The sequence below is a fragment of the Crinia signifera genome, chromosome 7 (genome assembly GCF_055691185.1).
Source record: "Crinia signifera chromosome 7, ASM5569118v1, whole genome shotgun sequence".
NCBI lineage: Eukaryota > Metazoa > Chordata > Amphibia > Anura > Myobatrachidae > Crinia > Crinia signifera.
Genome location: NC_139223.1, coordinates 163,129,183 through 163,150,289, shown reverse-complemented (window position 1 = coordinate 163,150,289; position 21,107 = coordinate 163,129,183). Strand labels below are relative to the sequence as shown.

The window sequence follows — 21,107 nt, the reverse complement described above, 5'->3', positions numbered from 1 at the left end:
TATATAGCACACACATATTCCGCAGCGCTGTACAGAGAATATTATTACCAGTAATTATATAGCGCACACATATTCCGCAGCGCTGTACAGAGAATATTATTACCAGTAATTATATAGCGCACACATGTTCTGCAGCGCTGTACAGAGAATATTATTACCAGTAATTATATAGCGCACACATATTCTGCAGCGCTGTAGACACTATTATTACCAGTTATTATATAGCGCACACATATTCCGCAGCACTGTACACAGACTTATTATCAGTTATTTATATAGCGCACACATATTCCGCAGCGCTGTATAGAGACTATTATTACCAGTTATTATATAGCGCACACATATTCCGCAGCGCTGTACAGAGAATATTTGAATATTCACATCAGTCCCTGTCCCAATGGAGCTTACAATCTATATTCCCTACCACATGTACATGCCACATCACCATTGTGCCAGCTACTGCCGTGTTACCAGTGTATGGACGCGCCTTATACATAATACTGGCAGTTACAGGATGCAAGGTGCCACATACGTGTTACCACTCTCACAAATGAACAATCCCATCAAAGCTGTAACTTTTGAGCAGGTGTGACATGACTCGTCGACAGTCATCAGGTCAACATGGCGGAAATCTAAACCATATGGACATCAAATTCTACATGATGAACTGTTAAACAATTGCTGGTGGTCTAGCGGTCTCACCTACTCCTGTGGCAGCGGCTGTGGCTCCAGTATCTGCATTCTGCCATGGATCTCTCCAGCTGCTCGGTGTGATCCTCTCGGAGTGTGTACATAGCACCTGGCACCCGTCGGATGGGATGACTGGATCTGAACTGCAGCATGATGAGACTCCGGGATGATAAAGGGGATATAGCTGGCCGGCTCCCTATCTGGAAGTGGTGAGGCCAGGCACTGCACCAGCTGAGCAATCCCAGCGATCATTCTCAGTAAGCTGAGGCCTATGGTCATGATGGCGATTGGCTGCTGCCTCTTTGGACGCGGATCGCAGATGCTGTCAGGTGTTTTCTCTTACAGGTACCACCTGCAGCATTAGCATACTAGCTGTACGGTATTGTGCTGCCGCTGCCCTGCTGCTGGCAATAATGGCCGTACTGCCATGGATCACTGATGAGCTTTAGGGTAAAACCGTTCAGAATGGGGCGATAATCAGCAGCGTCAGATTTTAATGGCCAGTCATGTCGGCATGCTGAAAGCGGACACTAATAAATTGAAAATAGTGTTCATTCTAGCACCCGCCATATTTGAAAACCCATGAAGTTCCCGTTCCCTGCCTGGGGTGTCGCTGTCTGCTGTAGTGCTTCTAGCACAGGTCTGGTTTGCATAGCAGTGCTGATATACAGACCACACTGTGCTAGAAGCACTACAGCAGACAGCGACAGCCCAGGCAGGGAAGAGGAACTGCATGGGTTTTCAAATATGGTAACTGCGAGAACGAACACTGGGAAAATGCGATTCAAATGTCGACAAAACCTTTCTGGGGTCTAGTGGTGACTGGTCTGTGGGTCCCATGATAGTTTTCGGTCTGGCGGCCAACTAACTGGCTTCCGGCTGATCCTGCGGCACATCGTGGGAGAAAGTATTGCTAACCCGAAAACCTTCCGGTCTGTGCTGAATGTTAACATTTCAAGAAAGTCGACATTGTGGCATTGAAAATGCAAATGCTGACATGACTGCACTCTTTAAATGCATGTTCTGCAGATAGTTTCACACCATAGGGATTACCATCAATGGCCGTACCGCGAGCGGAGCTGCCCAGGTGGGTGTCAGGCTATACACTGTAGGCACAGGGGTGGAGGAGGTCAGTACCAGGTACCCAAGGACCGCCAGACCAGCACAGCACGCAACATCTTGGGGGTGCTGTACTTGGTGCCTTCATGTTCAGTCTAGCACCCTGAATATTTCAAAACCCGTGCATTTCCTCTTCCCTGCCTGAGGTGTCGCTCTCTGCTCTAGCACAGTGTGGTCTGTCTTTCAGCACTGCTATGCAGACCAGACCTGTGCTAGAGGCACCACAGCATAGCGACAGCCCAGGCAGGGAAGAGCACAGCAGAATTCTAGAATGAACACCAGTAGTATAATATCAGGATCACCAAATAAGGCTTGCACTGGGAATAAGGGGATAAATCATAGCATGGGCATCCCACTAACACCGAGCAAAGGTCTGCTGACCTCACCCTCCATCTGTCTGAGCGAATGGATTGCAGAGGAAGTAGGTGCTATTTGTACCACATTCCTGGGCTTGGGACAACCTTCCTGTTACACACTGTAACAATGGGTGTGTTCCTGTGCACTCCGCTTCCCCAGCCATCACCTAAAACCCTGCATTCAGCCTTCGGCCTGAAGGACAAACAATGCAGAAAGTGACAATGCAGCAGCAGCAGCGCACAGGGCAACAGGAGTCACCAGGGTGTGATCAGATTACCTCTATTCTAATCTTGTCCTCTAATGAGAGAGAACGTGATCCTGACGCTGCCCTCCGCGTCTCACGGGCACAGGAGAAAGCCAGCCAGCCACGTCTGCTAAGGACTAGAAGACACATTTCTGCATCAACGAGAAAAAGAGGGGCAGATGTATTAAGCCTGGTGAAGAGATAAACTCGAGATAAAGTGGAAGGAGATAACGCACCAGCCAATCAGATCCCAACTGTCATATTTCAAACACAGCTGATTGGCTGGTGCGTTAACTCTTCGAAGTTATCTCCACTTTATCTCCAGTTTATCTCTTCTGCAGGCTTAATACGTCTGCCCCAGAATCACTATACAATAATATTATCTAAAATAACAACATGTTCAAGAAAAGAATAATGGAAATCCGCCATAAACACTGAAACGACGCAATTCTACACATATGTAAAGTGCATAACCTGCACGAGGGTCGTACTAGCGGTGTACGCACAGAGTTACTAGTGTTTGCACCAGCCATGTAGGTGATATGCTCAGACCCCTTCCCTCACCTGTTGGCAGGTGTGCGACACGCACACACTCATGCATTTTCAGAGTACACAGAGTGATGAGAATGTAAGGAACGTCTCCTTGGAGCAGGGCCCTCCTTCTCTCACATCAATTCCAGCCACTGTCTGCACCCGCATTGGCTCCTTATCACTTATCTCTACCAACAGCAGCCCACCCCTAGTAGTATGAGGACACCTCTGCTTGTGTATGGCCTATAGGGTCCACAGCCAAGAGGTTGACCACTATTAGTCAACAGGCAAATGGTTGACACACGAAAAAAAAGTCGACATGCATTAGGTTGTCATGAACAAAAAGATAGACTTCAGGAATTTACTTTTTTTAGTGTCTATGGGAGCACGTTTGAAGTTGGCGAGACTGGTGAAAAGTCTGACTTGGCGTGGGAGTGTGCGCCATAGGACGGATTAGTTATGTCTGTTTTATAGGCACATTGCGTGCCATGCAATGTCAGCTCTCACGAGCAGGGCCCTCCCTTATACCATCTTCTAATCCATACGCCCTTCAGTAGCACCAAATACCTCGGTGCCTGCCACCCTAATACATATTCCAGTGCCGCTACCAGGGCTGTGTAGTCGGTAGATAAATGGCCCGACTCCGACCCCTCATACGGCTGACCCCGACTCCTTCGACTCAGACTCCTCTGTATTAATATGCGAATGTATTTGATACATTCCTTGAAGGAAAGAAAGGCAACATACATATTATTACTACAGAAACTAGAGGCTGGGAAGCCAACAGTCTACTGTATTGAACAGTTTAAGCAAAGGACAAACACAATGTTTGTCCGCTGGATTGCTTGCTCGTCACCGTTCAATTCATGGACACAAGGAACGATTTCTTTACCGAATCGTTACTGGTGACGAAAAATGGTGCCTGTACATCAATATGAACCAGCGTAAGGCTTAGCCAAGGTAAACAAACGACCCCGCGCATGAAACAAGATCTTCATCCGCGTAAATAGATGTTGTGCGTATGGTGGGAGAGCTCGGTTGAATTAATTTTTTGAGGTACTGAAAACCTTATTGAACGTTTGAAATAAGTTGTAAATTACAAGGGAGAATACATTTATAAGTATTGGTGCTCTGATTTGTGCGTTGCGTGCCATATAGTGAAGCACATGAAAAGCATGCTTTTTCACGGTCACTTAACGTGCATGCATTGGTCTTTATTCTTACAGTAGAGAAGTCATTAATTATAATTTTCGGAGTTGGAGTCGGTGCATTGTTTGCCGACTCCGACCCCAGGTACTCGAAATTTGCTCCGACTCCGACTCCACAGCCCTGGCCGCTACACTATGGTTATATAGCCTGCACTTGTCCTATACTGGAAGTCACTGGCGTCTTATCTCTGAGCGCTGCAGATACCTTGTGGCGCCATATAAATAAATAATGTAATGCAAGTAAAACAACGTGCATAGCTGAGGCTATATGGAGACCAGCAAAACATTTTGTTCAGCATTTTCGGTGAGAGAGTGCCGTAGTTTTCATTTCAGCACCCTGAATGTTTCAAAACCCACGCAGTTTCTCTTCCCTGCCTGGGGTGTCATCTCTTTTAGGGTGCATAAAGTGCAGGCTGGTCTGTATTTCAGCACTGAAATACAGACCATGCTGTGCTATAAAGCACCACAGCAGACATAACACCCCAGGCAGGGAAGAGGAACGGCACGGGTTTTGAAACATGCTGAAATGAGCACTAAGTGGGCGTGAAAAGAACAAGAAATCAGAAGCGTTCACTTACACCGTCTGCTGGACAATTTAGGTCTCACTTGCTGTAAAACTACCAAATTGTCCACCCACGCAGCATTGCAGAGAAGCTGAGAGCATCCAACTTCTGTCTCACACAGCCACTTATCAATGGCAACAATGTTACCTGAGAACCGCTCTGTACTGCAATCAGCACTCACAGTACAGCAGGCAAACACATAGGGGGCAGTGCTGATTGTTCAGTCACGGCTCGCGGGTCATAAGTCAACTGCCCCCCCCCTCCCCTCCATTTCCACCTTGCAGCGGGCTCCCTGCATTAGCCCCGAACCTCGCCCTCCTCTGACAGTTAAGATTCACCAGGAACGCTGAATAGGGCGAGCGGCCGGCGCAGGGATTAAAAAGCGAGGATAGCTGAAAAGCCACCCTCACTGGCAGCACTGAATACTGCCCATATTGCTACATGCTCAAATAAATCATTGTAGAAGTTAATTCCATTTACAATGAATAACCAAATACTATCAGTTTGGGGAGCCCTGAGGTTAGACCTACTGCAGGCGATAGTGTAGAGGTGGGTGCAGGAGAACTAGCTCATAAATAGCACTTATCCAATCATCTGACTGCAGAAGCGTGCACCCAGCAATAAGAACCAATCAGTGATCTTATTTATACGGCGCCATAAGGATTCCGCAGCGCCTAACACTGTACATTAACTAATGAGCAAAACAAGACGACGGCAACTTTACAATATAACGTAGGAAAAGTACATGTCCTGTATACACAGGTGTGAATCACAAGTTGGATGGTCAATAGGTCAACATGGGGCTTTCACATGTTGTGTGACAATGTCGACATGGGCCCCAAATTAGTGTAGTACAGTGGTTCCCAAACTGTGTGCCTAGGCTCCCTGGGGTGCCTCAGGACACTTGCAGGGGTGCCTTGGGTTGGTGGACCAAGATCAAATCATATTATTTATGGTCAATGTACCAGGCAAAACCAGTGCTTGTGGCTGCCAATCATAATATATGTGGACAAACAGAAGCAAATCCTGTCCCTCACCAGATAACTGTGACATATAAACACAATGCATTTCATTTAATTATTTTTTTCTGCATTTCTCGATAAGAAGCATTTGGCCTAGGGGTGCCTTGAAAATATTTTGATGCTCTAGGGCGCCGTGATTCAAAAAAGTTTGGGAACCACTGGTGTAGTATGTACCCGTTTTCAATTGAAGTCCAAGTGGGTCACAACCCATGAAAAGTCCAACAAAAGAAAAAACGTGAACACATTGCTGCTTAAATAGTGGCAGAAACCAAGGGCTAGGTGCCGTTGTAGGGAGCATGGCTAGAGAAAAGCACGAGGGGAGAGGGCCCTGCTCACGAGCGCTTACATCCTGAATGGGAGGGGCAGACAGGGGTGACGCGGCATGGGTAGACAGTGCGCATGGAATAGAGGTGACTGGGTGTGGTGATGCAGTGGGGTACCGAGAGACAGTTTATAGTTTCCTAAAGAGTCTGATAGGGAGAGGTGGAGAGTTCCAGAGGTAGGGAGCATCGCGGCCATCGCTAGTGCATAATAATTGGGTCAGGGTTCATTTAGGAAACAAAGCGTAACACTTCTGTTTGTGTGATAGGGAATACAGACTGGAAGCAGCACATGGGCAGGTACTATAATGAACAGGATCTAAAAAGGGACGGGGAACCTCCGGCAAATAACAGCTTTGTTATTTGGCCTGGCTAAAACTGTTGCAGGGAATGCTGGGATGTGTAGTTCAACCACTGCTGCAGGGCCGAAGGTTCTCCATCCACACTGTAAAACATTGCACCATCTGTCTGTACTATGACCGATGTATAGAGAAATGTCAGACTGTGGAGACCATACCAGAAGGTGCAATAGGTATTAAACAGATTTGAAGGAAATATGTTCTGTGTAGTAAAAGCCGGTGCCAAGTAACAGCTAATAGTCGCCACCATTGTGCCAGTTACCTGCAATGGTAGCGAAACGAGACCTGAAGGTCGGCAGAAGAGGATTTAGGAGCCGGTGTTTAAACTGTGTCAAGTTCACGTTCTTATCAACAAATAAATCACGCTGCGCCTTTACAGAGCTGAAGCCGATCATGTGAGCGACAAAGAACAAAAACCACTTAGTACATAATCATGAGTTCCACAAAGCAATCATCCAGCCTGACACTCCCAGGCACAAACAGAAGGGCACACAGCAGACCCTATGCCCACGGGAATGTGCACTAACTGTGTGGCACAAAGTACCATTTACTTATGATGAGGTTCCGTGATCATACTGCCAAAACTCACAATATATATATATATATATATATATATATATATATATATATATATATATATATATATATATATATATATATATATATATATATATATATATATATATATATATATATATATATATATATATACATACATACATACATACATACATATACATACACACACATACATATACGCACACACACACACACACACACACAATAAGAGCCTGATTCAGGGCTGGGATCAGGGCACAACAAGAAAGTAGCGTTGCACCTGGACAGACAAGGCTGCATCGCGTGTTTGCATGAAGGGTAAACACTGGCTGCTTTTGCATGCAGCCCCCAAGTGCTGTGAATCTTTTTACGCTGCAGTGAGATTTGAGTTTCTATATCTACATAAACTCTCACAAATCTCATTGGTTCCTCCAGCAGCGCAGGGCAGGTCAGCCAAGGAGGGGGGTAAACTCCTTGCAACTCAGAATCAGAACGGAAATGTTGCTTTAGCGTCTAAGTGTAACATACGAATCACACTAATGAGCACATAATATAACAGGGATCAGTAACTGACAGATGTTCAGAAAAGCCCCATACACTCCCCGAGCAATAACAAACTATCCCCGCAGTGCGCACGCATCGTTAATAATGAGCATACACACTAAACGTTTTTAAATGATGTCCCTCCTCCTTCTGAGCGATGGCTTTCAAAGACTCTTCCTGGAGAACCCAGTATGCAGCAATGGACCACCCGCAGCCTCTGGTCCGGCACACGGTAATGTCTCTGTATAAAGCAGGAATGGGAGCCAGATGATCGGTCACAGGTGAAGCTTTTACGCAGTGCGTCGGTGGCCCTGTGCGGATATGCATTTAGGTCCATTGGTTGGAACGCTGGCACGGCGCATATTTCCACCTGTGCATGTGGGATCCCGGGCTCAGGTTACACCGGAGCCCCCCAAGAACATGCTGGCCGTTCCCCTGGGAATGCAGGGGGGCCAATGCCTGCTCAGGGTGTGCGGATGACCTCACAGGACGTCAGCATCAGTCCCGTCTTCGGCGATTTGATGGTCGGCGACCACAGTCGAGGGGATGTGTTATTAAACACATACTCTCGTATAGTACAGAGCCAACCTGAATTAGGCTCATCGTGTGGCCAAACCAGAAACAGTTATTCATTACCAATTGTAAAGTGAATTTCCAACTGTTTGAAAGACAAATAAAAGTAGGAGGATGAATGGCTGCGGGAGAACACACAGGGCGCGGAGACTCTTCCCAGCAATGTGGAAGTACATGGGGCTGTAAACCTGACACATGAAATACGGCTTTTATGAGCATCCAGCGCAATGGTGGCCACGATCCAGGGCCGGTTTGTCGCTGGATATCTGATCGATGTCACATTCAGCCGATAGGAGACCTGCGTGCAGCGACATTTATCCTTCCAGGTGCTAGGTTTTTTCATGAGCAATACAGGTTACTGAGCACGGCGGACACAGCACCACAATCAGGCAGATGGTTTGTACACAGCACAGCGCACAATCTGTTCTCCCGCACTGTCATCCTGTCACACATCACACTAATTAGAGAACGATCCAAACCAAAAATAACATCCTGACATCGCCGATACAGCAATATACGCTGTTCTCACACTACACAGGGACAGGGTGATGGCTATTCACAACGTTCCTACAGAAGCTGGCAATCTTCTATTGCTTTTGAAAACGATATTGTCGGCTTCATTCACGACCAACATTTGTAGCTGGTTTCTGAAGTTACACATCAGTCGGTGGCACATTTCCGGCATTAATTGCTCATTTCCATTTGTCTGGCTATGCCGTACGCTGAATGACATGGAAACCTAGAACGGATCAGTGGATAAGAACCACTTGGCCCATACAGACTTCCCATGTACACACATTTTCACACTAGGGTTCAATTGCTGGGAGCCAATTACCCTACCAGTATAATTTAGTATGGGAGGAAGCCGGAGCACCCTGGGGAAGCACACACAAGTATGGGGAGACTATTCAACCTCCACACTGTTAGAGCCGTCTTGGGAATGGAACCCAGGACCTCAGCACTGTGAGGCAGTAATGCTAACATTACATTGTCTGCTAATAGGACAACTAAACTGCACATAACTAGATGTAAATGCTAATGGTGCACATCAGATACGTCCTGGGAAACAGACGAGGATTACACTGGTACAGGAGCAGGGGGGGGGGGGGGGGGGGGGAAGTCACACACACAGGCTGAGGCACAGGGGGGAGTCACACACACAGGCTGAGGCACGGGGGGGAGTCACACACACAGGCTGAGGCACGGGGGGGAGTCACACACACACAAACAAACAGGCTGAGGCACGGGGGGGGGGGGGGGAGTCACACACAGGCTGAGGCACAGGGGGGGGGGTCACACACACAGGCTGAGGCACAGGGGGGGGGGGGGTCACACACACAGGCTGAGGCACAGGGGGTGGGGGGGGGAGTCACACACACAGGCTGAGGCACAGGGGGGGGGGGGGAGTCACACACACAGGCTGAGGCACAGGGGGGGGGGGGGGAGTCACACACACAGGCTGAGGCACAGGGGGTGGGGGGGAGTCACACACACAGGCTGAGGCACAGGGGGTGGGGGGGAGTCACACACACAGGCTGAGGCACAGGGGGGGGGGGGGAGTCACACACACAGGCTGAGGCACAGGGGGGGGGGGGGTCACACACACAGGCTGAGGCACAGGGGGGGGGGGGGGTCACACACACAGGCTGAGGCACAGGGGGGGGGGGGGGAGTCACACACACACAAACAAACAGGCTGAGGCACGGGGGGGGGGAGCACACACACAGGCTGAGGCACAGGGGGAGGAGACACACACACACACAAACAAACAAACAAACAAACAAACAAACAAACAAACAGGCTGAGGCACAGGGGGGTGGGGGGGGGGGAGTCACACACAGGCTGAGGCACAGGGGGGGGGGGGAGTCACACACACACACACAAAGGCTGAGGCACAGGGGGGGGGGGGGGGGGGAGTCACACACACACACACACACACACACAAAGGCTGAGGCACAGGGGGGGGGGGGGGGGAGTCACACACACACACACACACACACACACACACACACACACACACACACACACACACACACAGGCTGAAGCACAGGGGGGGGGGGGGAGTCACACACACACAGGCTGAGGCACAGGGGGGGGGGGGGGAGTCACACACAGGCTGAGGCACAGGGGGGGGGACACACACAGACAGACTGAGGCACAGGGGGGAGTCACACACACACACACAGGCTGAGGCACAGGGGGGAGTCACACACACACAGGCTGAGGCACAGGGGGAGTCACACACACACACACAGGCTGAGGCACAGCGGGGAGTCACACACACACAGGCTGAGGCACAGCGGGGAGTCACACACACACAGGCTGAGGCACAGCGGGGAGTCACACACACACACAGGCTGAGGCACAGCGGGGAGTCACACACACACACAGGCTGAGGCACAGTGGGAGGCACACACACACACACACACAGGCTGAGGCACAGGGGGAGTCACACACACACGCAGGCTGAGGCACAGCGGGGAGTCACACACACACACACACACACACACACACAGGCTGAGGCACAGCGGGGAGACACACACACACAGGCTCAGGCACAACGGGGAGACACACACACAGGCTGAGGCATAGGGGGAGTCACACACACACAGGCTGAGGCACAGCGGGGAGACACACACACAGGCTGAGGCTGGGGTTCCTCACCGTCGGGCACCTCCCGGTCGCTGATGTGCTGCAGGTGGGGGCCGGGCTCCGCCTCGTTCAGCTCCACTTCCACCTGGTAGGGGTCCGGTCGCTCGGGCAGACCGCGGGCACGGCCCAGCTTGGGGCTGGCGCCCGGGGAGACGCAGCAGCTGACAGTGTTCCCCATGGCGCTGCTGGGGGGGCCGAGGGAATCGCGAGGCCGCTGCTAGGACGGCCGGGCCGGGTACCGCATCTTCGTCTCTCCCCTGCCGGCCGGTCCCACGGGAGTTCGCGGCCCGCACACGCCCCTGGCACGTCACCGCGCCAGCCCCTCCGCGGCCACTTCCGCCCTGCGCGCCGCCGACCAACCAGCGCCAAGGGGCGTTTCGCAACCGCAGCGCTATAGCCAATCACCGCAAAGAAATCGCATTGGTGGGCGTGTCCATGTCATGCGCGTGTCGTACTATCAGCAGCCAATCAGCGTCGGCGCTGCTCTGAGTTCTGCGAGTTCCGGATGTCAGCCTCAATAGAGTGGCTGGATTCCGGGGCGTGGCCTGCCAGAGCGAGGCGTGGAACGCGCATGTGCTTCTACCCATCTGCTGCTTCTGTCCTGTGTAGACGCTGACAGCACCGTGCAGCGCTGACCGTATATTCAGGGACCGCAGGGTGGAGGTGTGTAGGCGGAACGTGTGGCGGGTGTTGCTGGTGAGATGTGGGGAGGACTGGTGGAGGCAGCCTGCTGTGTAGGTGTTAGGTCTGCGGTAGGGAATGGCATTGGGTCAGGATACGGTCATTGGGTCACCAGCAAGTTGTTAGACAGTCATTAGGTCGACATGAGTCTAAGTTGACGGTCATTAGGTTGACAGTCAAAAGGTGGACATGGGGTTTTTTGAGGGCACGTCGGTATTTCATGCCCTACCATGCACTAGGGCAGCGGGGGGAACCTCCGGGCCGTATACGGCCCCCAGATCCGGTCTATGCAGCCCGCCCACCCTCCTGACGGCTGTAGAGCGAGTCAAGTACAGGCGAAATCTCGCGAGAGCTACCGACCTCTCGTGAGATTTCGTCTGTATGAGACTCCCTTCACAGCCACCGGACCTAGGGTGACCAACTCATGCCTTTTAATACGGGACACATATTAATTACACAGGTTCTGTGGCTGGCTTTCACCTGCCACAGAACCTGTGTAATTAATGTGTGTCCCGGATTAAAGGGATGAGTTGGTCACCCTTGCCGGACCACACAGACCGGCGACTCGTAACCTCCGGCAGCCGCCGGAGCTTGGGACGGCTGCCGCAGGATGATTTGTAATTTTTTTTTTTTTAAATAAATGGCCCCCGAGGCATTATGCTTATTGAAAATGGCCCTCGAAGCAGAAGGTTCCCCACCTCTGCACTAGGGCATGGCTGGAGAATAGTGAGCGGACGCGGTGCACTTCAACTTGTGTCCATGTTGACTGTGTCAACATTTGGGTAAAAAAAACAATGAAAAACCCCACGGCGACCTTTTGACTGTCGGCCTAACCCATGTCGACCATAAGACCCTGTCGACCTAACTCATGTCGACTTTCCTGCATGTTGACCTAGACACATGTCAACCTAAATGCATGTCGACCACACCCGTTGGGTCTGCGGTGGGGCAGGGTGTTGGGCCTGCGGTGGGGCGTGTTGTCGGGTCTGCGGTGGGGCATGTTGTTGGGCCTGTGGTAGGGCATTCTAGGAAGTGTAGGACCACAGCATCTGGAGTTTCCTATACCTGTTCTAGAACATTCTGAGTATAATCTGACATTGCTATAATCACCAGTCTGGACCACCGCAGATGGTTGACCTGTTTGCCGATAATAGCCATACACCAGCAGTGCAAAGCTTGGATGAAATCGGATTTCTACACGTCTGAAACACTGATTTGGCGATCCTGGTCAATTTTAGATCTGGATCGCCAGTAGGGGCAGCCCATACATTAACGATTGATTGTGACAATAGTCTCCAGGAAAGGAGGGTTGCAACTGTTGGTACTTGTGTACTATCACAGCGCCCATCACATCGCAGACCATAAGGCATGCGATGGTATGTGATGGTATACAATTGGCACCCGATGGTATACAATTTAAAATTGTATACGCATACAATGCGATGCGATGTTAAATAGTATAAGCACCCTAATGGGGCTTACAATGTTAAATGCACCCCCACTATGAACGTGAACCCGCAGCGTGGCGAGCGCAGCGGTACGCGTCCTCCGACCTTTTCATACCCCCACTAGCCACGTCGGTGTGGAGTTGATTTTATATAGTGTGGCGAGCCGCCGAAGCGTGGCGAGCGGACGCGCATTACTTCACAGGTATTACGCGTCCCCTCGCTGCGCTCGCCACGCTATATAAAATCAACACCACACCGATGTGGCTAGTGAGGCTATGAAATGGTCGGAGGATGCGTACCACCGCCCCTCGCGGGCTTTCTGCGCTCGCCATGCTACAGGTTCACGTTCATAGTGGGGGTGCATTTAACATTGTAAGCCCCCATTAGGGTGCTTATACAATTAAACATCGTATAGGGGGCTTATACAATTTGAAATCGCATCGCAGTGCATCGGGTGTATGCCATGCGATGCGATTAAAAGTTGTGCGACCAAATATCGTGGACGCTGTGCTAGTTCACAAGTACCCAACTGTTTATTACAGGTGTATGTTTAGTTTCTCAGTCCATTTGATTTGACTTCTGGACTAGCACGGATATCCTTAAATCTTGGACTATAATGGCAGAGTTTGGGAAACTCTGTAAAGAAAGCAGAGTGGATCCAGAGGAATGAGAGACCCATAGGACTGTGCCCTGAACACCTAGGGATGGGGAGATTGGGGTCTCCACTATGGAATGAATTGCATTGCTCAGACGTAGTAAGCCTGTATTAGATGGATTTGACCATTCTATACAGATTCTCAGCTAGCGCCTACCTGAGAAAAATATGGATTTTCACAGACTTCCTATATAAGATTATAGTTGCAATAATGAATTATAATGGGGTTTTGTACCCTGTAATGTGTTGCCTGGCGCATAGTAAAATGGCTCATATGTACATAAACAGACTGTTCCACAAAGGGACCTTCACCATTTCCGGCCTTGCATGCTGGGCTGCGACAAGAAGCCTAAACGAGGTTAGCCTTCGGGACAGCACAACCGATAGTGATGATGTTCCTCTTAAACCGCATTTGCCTCAGTTTGATGTATTGTATATACTGTAACTTGCTGGTGGTACTGTACATACTGTAACTTGTTATGGGGCTGGTGGTACTGTACATACTGTAACTTGCTGGTGGTACTGTACATACTGTAACTTGTTATGGGGCTGGTGGTACTGTACATACTGTAACTTGCTGGTGGTACTGTACATACTGTAACTTGTTATGGGGTTGGTTGTATTGTACATACTGTCACTTGTCATGGGGCTGGTGGTACTGTACACACTGTCACTTGTCATGGGGCTGGTGGTACTGTACACACTGTCACTTGTCATGGGGCTGGTGGTACTGTACACACTGTCACTTGTCATGGGGCTGGTGGTACTGTACACACTGTCACTTGTCATGGGGCTGGTGGTACTGTACACACTGTCACTTGTCATGGGGCTGGTGGTACTGTACACACTGTCACTTGTCATGGGGCTGGTGGTACTGTACACACTATCACTTGTCATGGGGCTGGTGGTACTGTACACACTGTCACTTGTCATGGGGCTGGTGGTACTGTACACACTGTCACTTGTTACGCGGTTTAGTGTGAGCGACACCTTATGGCTGTATAGGATTTAGCTGCGTATAGAACGTGTGTAATATCCCCTATCTCAGTGACCTCTAATAATAAATCTTCTCTGTGAAGGAGAACAACAGACGTGTATGTGAATTTTTTGCCGTTGTGCAGCTGCTGCCTCCTCAGGTCGTATCTGCAACTGAGACATGTGGCATCTGCTGCAGCTGCCCGTGTCGGCGACCAAATGGCTTCCAGCCAGCACTATTTATATCAGAGTGCAGAGCCCCAGTGCTGGGCAATGCTCTGCAGCTACACACGCACCCAACATTCAGTCCCAGCCGTCACATACAGCGCACCCAAGGTGGGATTTGATCGGTGCCTGTCTGTAAGCGCAGGTATGAGGGGTGTGGATGTCGGACTAGTGGATACAAAGTTGTTGCTAGAGGGAACTATATCTATGAGTTCCAAATCATTGTCCTGCACAAATGATATAATATGTCTCACACTCCAGTATATCACGGCAGGTGACATTTTTATTTGTCACAAAAGGAGGAAGAAACTTGGGGACAAACTGCAGAATGCTTTAGCAGTGGTGCGGTATGATGTCAGCATTCATAATGTCGACCATGTTGGAATTCATCATGTAAATTCTAATGGAATATAAACATGGCCTGGTGGTCACTTACCTGCTCCCAACGGCTGGTAGTCATGTGACCATTGGTTCCGGGGAATATTCTCTCTGTATGCCTTATACCCACCCTTAACTTGGCTTTACCTGGCTAATTGCCTGCTTGGTGATGTCACCAGAGGTGACCAGAGCGCGGGTCCCAGGCTGGAGCTTGGTGACGTCACCGGAGCGCCGGTCCCAGGCTGGAGCTTGGTGACGTCACCGGAGCGCCGGTCCCAGGCTGGAGCTTGGTGACGTCACCGGAGCGCCGGTCCCAGGCTGGAGCTTGGTGACGTCACCGGAGCGCCGGTCCCAGGCTGGAGCTTGGTGACGTCACCAGATTGGTAGCCATTTACCTGGCCACTAACTGGTTGGAGGTAGATTGGGGACTGTAAATGCTGGCTATGGGATCAGCCTTATTTATACAAGGAACTATCTGCCAACTTCCAGTAATTCTTCGTGATTGGTCCAAAGTTTAGAAATGTTTTACCTCATCATTTACTTTGCACAAGTCCGGTTCCTTATAGTTTTTGTTGTTTTTTTCTGTAGGATAATCCATAAATATGTTGTTGAGTCTTCTATCAGCTATGAGTTCTACTGGAGAAGCTGGATTCCAGCCTTGAAGGTAAGAGCCCCGTGTTTCCTCACCCTGTCTGCCATAGCCCAATCCTAAGGCCCAGCCCTCTCGGGCCAGATCCTCATTCTGAGATCACCTGCTCCGCTGCCGCTGGGTGATCCCATGCATGTGTTACACCGGTGGGTAATTACCAGTCTCTTGTGGTTTTAGGTCACGTGTAACGCGGATACGCTAACATGGCATTGGTGCCGTATGACGAGAGTGTACTCAGCGGCCTGCAGAGGTTCCATCATTCCAACACGACTTACACCTTCGCCAACCGCACCATCCGGATCAAGCAGGACTGGAAGCAGCTGGGCGTGGCGGCCGTCGTATGGGACGCTGTATGTACCACAGATCTGCTGGATTCCTGTCCGGTTCATAGGTCACTTTATAGTGTCGACATTTAGGGCGACATAAGTGTTTCACTGTTTTTATTTGGGGGACTTTTTCATACTTTAACATCCATGTGTACCCCGATTGGGGGGATGCTGTCCATAGCAACCAATCAAACTCTACTTGTTTATTTAGCACCTTCTAGAACATAGGCGGCCAAAACACTGATCTCGAACTACCGGTAGCTCGCGGAGCTCTCGTCGGTAGATCACAGCCAACTCCAGGATGATCCAGTCAGTGGGGGAGAGGGAACAGGTCATCGGCGGCGGAAGTAGTCAGAGTCACGGGAAGCTGCAAGCGGGACCACACACACACACACACACACACACACACACACACACACAGCGTGACAGCAGGGATCAGGGATCAGGTTAAGTCTACAGGCTCATGTGAGTGTTTATACCTGGGAGAGTTGGTGGTGGATGTTCGGCCACCTGATGTAGGGTATGTGATAGCAACCACAGTGCTACCATTAAGGTGTTTTTTTGGTTAAACCAAGGTTTTAAATTGAAGTAAACCTGAATATCAAACCATAAAATGTTTCTCTATGTATTGCCCTTTTAATGTGTTGGTGTTCTTTACTCTTTAAGATTTAAGTGTTAACTGTGGCTTTTTTTCCCCCTGTCCTATGGAAATGTTGGGGGTGAAACTTGATGTAAGGCAGATTTAGCACCCCATCTGATTAACCTCCTTATATCAGCATTAAAAAAAAAAAAAAAAAAAAACATTTGGTTTAAACCAGCCAACATACAAGAACCAAACAAATAAAAAACATTGTATGAATAGGAACGATTGCATTCATTCTTGTGGAAATACATTATGGCTAGCTGAGGAGAATACCATACTGCAGCACAGGTACACAGTTGTGTATGTCCTGTGACTGCAGTAATCTGACGCTAACCACACACCTGTGTCTCCCTGGCAGGCCGTGGTTCTCTGCATGTACCTGGAGGCTGGAGGATTGGACCTGCAGGGGCGTTCTGTGATAGAATTGGGAGCAGGGACTGGATTAGTGGGAATTGTGGCGGCATTGCTTGGTAAGTGTAATGATGCTGCTAATGCACCGCATTTATACATATAGAACTAGTTGTCATGCCTACTTATATCACATCTAATTGGATAATTACCTACCCTCTAGGAATGGCCAGGAGGCTCACGAAAATTGTGCCCCCTAGAAAGGTGGACCCCCAAGCATTTCCCCCAATTGATGTTTTAAATACTGTGATTCACGGCTCTTCGGGAAGGGGGCGGGGCTAACATGATGCAAATTGTGTCACTTTAACCACACCCACTCGTATACTCACTAATTGCGGTATTTGCTGTGCTGGAGGCGGGGCTTGATGATGCTCCTCCCAAAAAATCAAGTGTGTTACTGTGCCAGGTCTTTAACCGCACAGAGGCTTCTCTGCTCCATGATGACGGTACCTTAAATTGGTACTGGGAGGGGGAAATTCCTAGGTCTTTTAAGCACTGCTGTAGTGCTTCTAGCACAGTTTTGTTTGCAGACCAGAATGTGCTAGAAGCACCACAGCAGAAAGCGCACTATATATAATGCTCTGTACAGCGCTTAGCCCTGCGTCACACTATATATAATGGGTACTTGTGAGTTATCTGGGCGTCCGATTTTTTGATTGTATGCCTTAAGTTAAGGCATACAATCAGATGCGATGCGATATCGCATCGCATCGCATGTGACCATCGGATGCGATGACCCGATTTTTCCATAGGAATCAATGTTAAAATGGACTGAGTCCATTTTAACATGGAATTCAATGGGAAAAAGGGGTCCTTTTCATACCCCTACTATCCAAGTGGGCATGGAGTTGGATATAAACCTGTGGCGAGCGTAGCGAGCCACCGAGCCCGAAGCGTGGCGAGCGAATGGTATTCCGTGTCCCCTCGCGGGGCTCGCTACGCTCGCCACGCTTCGGGCTCGGTGGCTCGCTACGCTCGCCACAGGTTTATATCCAACTCCATGCCCACTTGGATAGTAGGGGTATGAAAAGGACCCCTTTTTCCCATTGAATTCCATGTTAAAATGGACTCAGTCCATTTTAACATTGATTCCTATGGAAAAATCGGGTCATCGCATCGCATCCGATGGTCGCATGCGATGCGATGCGATGTCCCGATCCGACCCGATTTAAAAATCGGACGCCCGGATCACTCACAAGTACCATATAATGTTCTGTAAAGCGCTTAGCCCTGCGTTACACTATATATAATGCTCTGTGTAGCGCTTAGCCCTGCGTCACACTATATATAATGCTCTGTGTAGCGCTTAGCCCTGCGTCACACTATATATAATGTTCTGTACAGCGCTTAGCCCTGCGTCACACTGTATATAATGCTCTGTACAGCGCTTAGCCCTGCGTCACACTATATATAATGCTCTGTGTAGCGCTTAGCCCTGCGTCACACTATATATAATGTTCTGTACAGCGCTTAGCCCTGCGTCACACTGTATATAATGCTCTGTACAGCGCTTAGCCATGCGTCACACTGTATATAATGCTCTGTGTAGCGCCTAGCCCTGCGTCACACTGTATATAATGTTCTGTAAAGCGCTTAGCCCTGCGTCACACTATGTATAATGCTCTGTGTAGCGCTTAGCCCTGCGTCACACTGTAAATAATGCTCTGTGTAGCACTTAGCCCTGCATCACACTGTATATAATGCTCTGTACAGCGCTTAGCCCTGCGTCACACTGTATATAATGCTCTGTACAGCGCTTAGCCATGCGTCACACTGTATATAATGCTCTGTGTAGCGCTTAGCCCTGCGTCACACTGTATATAATGTTCTGTAAAGCGCTTAGCCCTGCGTCACACTGTATATAATGCTCTGTACAGCGCTTAGCCATGCGTCACACTGTATATAATGCTCTGTGTAGCGCTTAGCCCTGCGTCACACTGTATATAATGCTCTGTACAGCGCTTAGCCCTGCGTCACACTGTAAATAATGCTCTGTGTAGCACTTAGCCCTGCATCACACTGTATATAATGCTCTGTACAGCGCTTAGCCCTGCGTCACACTGTATATAATGCTCTGTGTAGCGCTTAGCCCTGCGTCACACTGTATATAATGTTCTGTAAAGCGCTTAGCCCTGCGTCACACTATGTATAATGCTCTGTGTAGCGCTTAGCCCTGCGTCACACTATATATAATGTTCTGTACAGCGCTTAGCCCTGCGTCACACTGTATATAATGTTCTATAAAGCGCTTAGCCCTGCGTCACACTATGTATAATGCTCTGTGTAGCGCTTAGCCCTGCGTCACACTATATAATGCTTTTGCTCAGAGTATACGCAGCGGAGCTTATATTACATCTGTGAGGTCATATAAATTTACTGGGACATTGGCAGTGACATCATCTACCCGCTATTACCTTCAGCAGGGACTCTTTGGGGGAAATGTACTAAAAAGCTTCTTAAAATGACAGTGGTGGTGCCCATAGCAACCAATCAAATTCTGTCAATCATTACTTTATTGCATCCTAGACAATGATAGAAGGATTCAGTATGAAATACCGGCGTTGAAAATCCCGACCGCCGAAATCCCGACAAGGGGGGGACGTGGATCGCCCCCCCTTGCGGGCTCGCTGCGCTCGCCACGCTAATTTATTCTCCCTCCAGGGGTGTCGTGGACACCCACGGAGGGAGAAAGTGTCGGGATTCTGAACGCCGGGATTTTAACTGCATCCCTGATAGAATACATACAATGTGTGGAAATAAAGTAATTTATTGGATAGATGACGGCGATCCCACTGTACCGGTGAGGAGTATGGTGTAACCCGGCCACACACAATTGGGCTGTTTCTGTCCCTCCCCCTAGGTGCTGATGTTACGGTCACAGACCGCGAGGTTGCTCTGGAATTCCTGAGATCCAATGTTGAAGATAATCTTCCCCTCGAGCTTCATCACAAAATGTCAGTACGGCCGCTGACGTGGGGCGCAGGACTCGCCGACTTCTCCCCATACGATGTAATCGTCGGAGCAGATATCGTTTATCTAGAGGAAACCTTCCCCGACCTCTTACAGACCATTGTGCACCTGAGTACGGAGCGCACGGTTGTCCTGCTGGCGTGCAGGCTCCGATACCAGCGCGACGCAGACTTCCTGGACATGATGAGGAAAGCGTTTTCGGTGGTCCAGGTGCATTATGACAGCAGTGCTGATGTGTACATCTATAAGGCTCAGAAGGATCGAGGAAAAGAGCTTTAAAACAATGGTTCCTATTCGCTGAGACGTTGGCACATGCAGCGTTGCGGAGAGATATATATATATATCTATTATATTATTATTATTATTTTTTTTTTTAGCAGGAACCAACCTGGTTTTACCTCAGTGTCAGAAGTGCCAAGTCAGCACTTCCACCAAACTGGCACCACATCTGGGCCTAATCGGCTGGTCAATTATCTGCATGTGCCACCAAAGCCTTGTGGGATTGGTCTTCAAAGCGGATTCCTGGCCTAACGAAATTGCGCTCATATGCACAGAGCGAGAAATCAGCGGCTAATTAAATTGGGCCCCTAAGTGTTTACTCACATGGGTCTCCCTGTATTGTTACAGTACACTTACAACTACGGCATAAGCTGTATACATTCCAGGCCTGAACGCAGACACTTCTCAAACTCCTGTAATAAATCTAATGGGTTTTATTCAGTTTATTTTCTTTCATTAAATAATAATTCTGATCTAAGGGAGTCTGTTATTTGACCTTCTCACCCGCTTAGTCTAGGACTGTATATCCCTAATTCAGCACTGAGCGCTTATGGAAGAGTTTGCGGTGCACTGCGAACCAAGTCTCTTGCAAACTTGCATCATAAATTGCAACGCATTCGCAGATCATTTGTGAAAGCTGAATCATCAAAACATTTTTCCATCTGCGTCAGTCAAGGGCAGGCATGGCAAAACTGTGGCCCGCCAGCTGTTGTGAAGCTACACATCCAGGC

General features: G+C 49.4%; 2 protein-coding genes across 3 annotated transcripts in view; one reads left to right on the top strand and one right to left on the bottom strand.

Annotated features, from left to right (window-relative positions):
• The window catches only part of CCNYL1 (cyclin Y like 1), a 56,296-nt gene extending 45,185 nt beyond the window's left edge, over window positions 1–11,111 (bottom strand). The window contains exon 1 of the mRNA XM_083154222.1: window positions 10,752–11,111. Coding sequence (XP_083010348.1) covers window positions 10,752–10,917 — 166 coding nt within the window. The 5' untranslated portion in view covers window positions 10,918–11,111. The remainder of the gene's footprint in view (window positions 1–10,751) is intronic.
• Window positions 11,112–11,253: 142 nt separating this feature from the next.
• On the top strand, window positions 11,254–20,854 carry METTL21A (methyltransferase 21A, HSPA lysine). Of its 2 annotated transcripts, none has more exons than XM_083154223.1 (5): window positions 11,254–11,402; window positions 15,690–15,765; window positions 15,928–16,100; window positions 17,078–17,189; window positions 19,988–20,854. In XM_083154223.1, the coding sequence occupies exons 3-5, from the start codon at window positions 15,954–15,956 to the stop codon at window positions 20,374–20,376; spliced, it is 648 nt and encodes a 215-aa protein (XP_083010349.1). In that variant the 5' UTR covers window positions 11,254–11,402; window positions 15,690–15,765; window positions 15,928–15,953; the 3' UTR covers window positions 20,377–20,854. The 2 variants fall into 2 exon arrangements, with proteins under 2 accessions (XP_083010349.1, XP_083010350.1); XM_083154224.1 differs by having other exon boundaries at window positions 11,254–11,435.
• Window positions 20,855–21,107: the final 253 nt, after the last annotated feature.

What these genes read in the sequence shown, in the direction of transcription:
- METTL21A (XM_083154223.1), top strand. Translation starts at nt 15,954, where the DNA reads ATGGCATTGGTGCCGTATGACGAGAGTGTACTCAGCGGCCTGCAGAGG. An exon ending in CGGCCGTCGTATGGGACGCT is followed by an intron (nt 16,101 to 17,077) that starts GTATGTACCACA and finishes TCTCCCTGGCAG; the next exon opens with GCCGTGGTTCTCTGCATGTA. An exon ending in AATTGTGGCGGCATTGCTTG is followed by an intron (nt 17,190 to 19,987) that starts GTAAGTGTAATG and finishes CCCTCCCCCTAG; the next exon opens with GTGCTGATGTTACGGTCACA.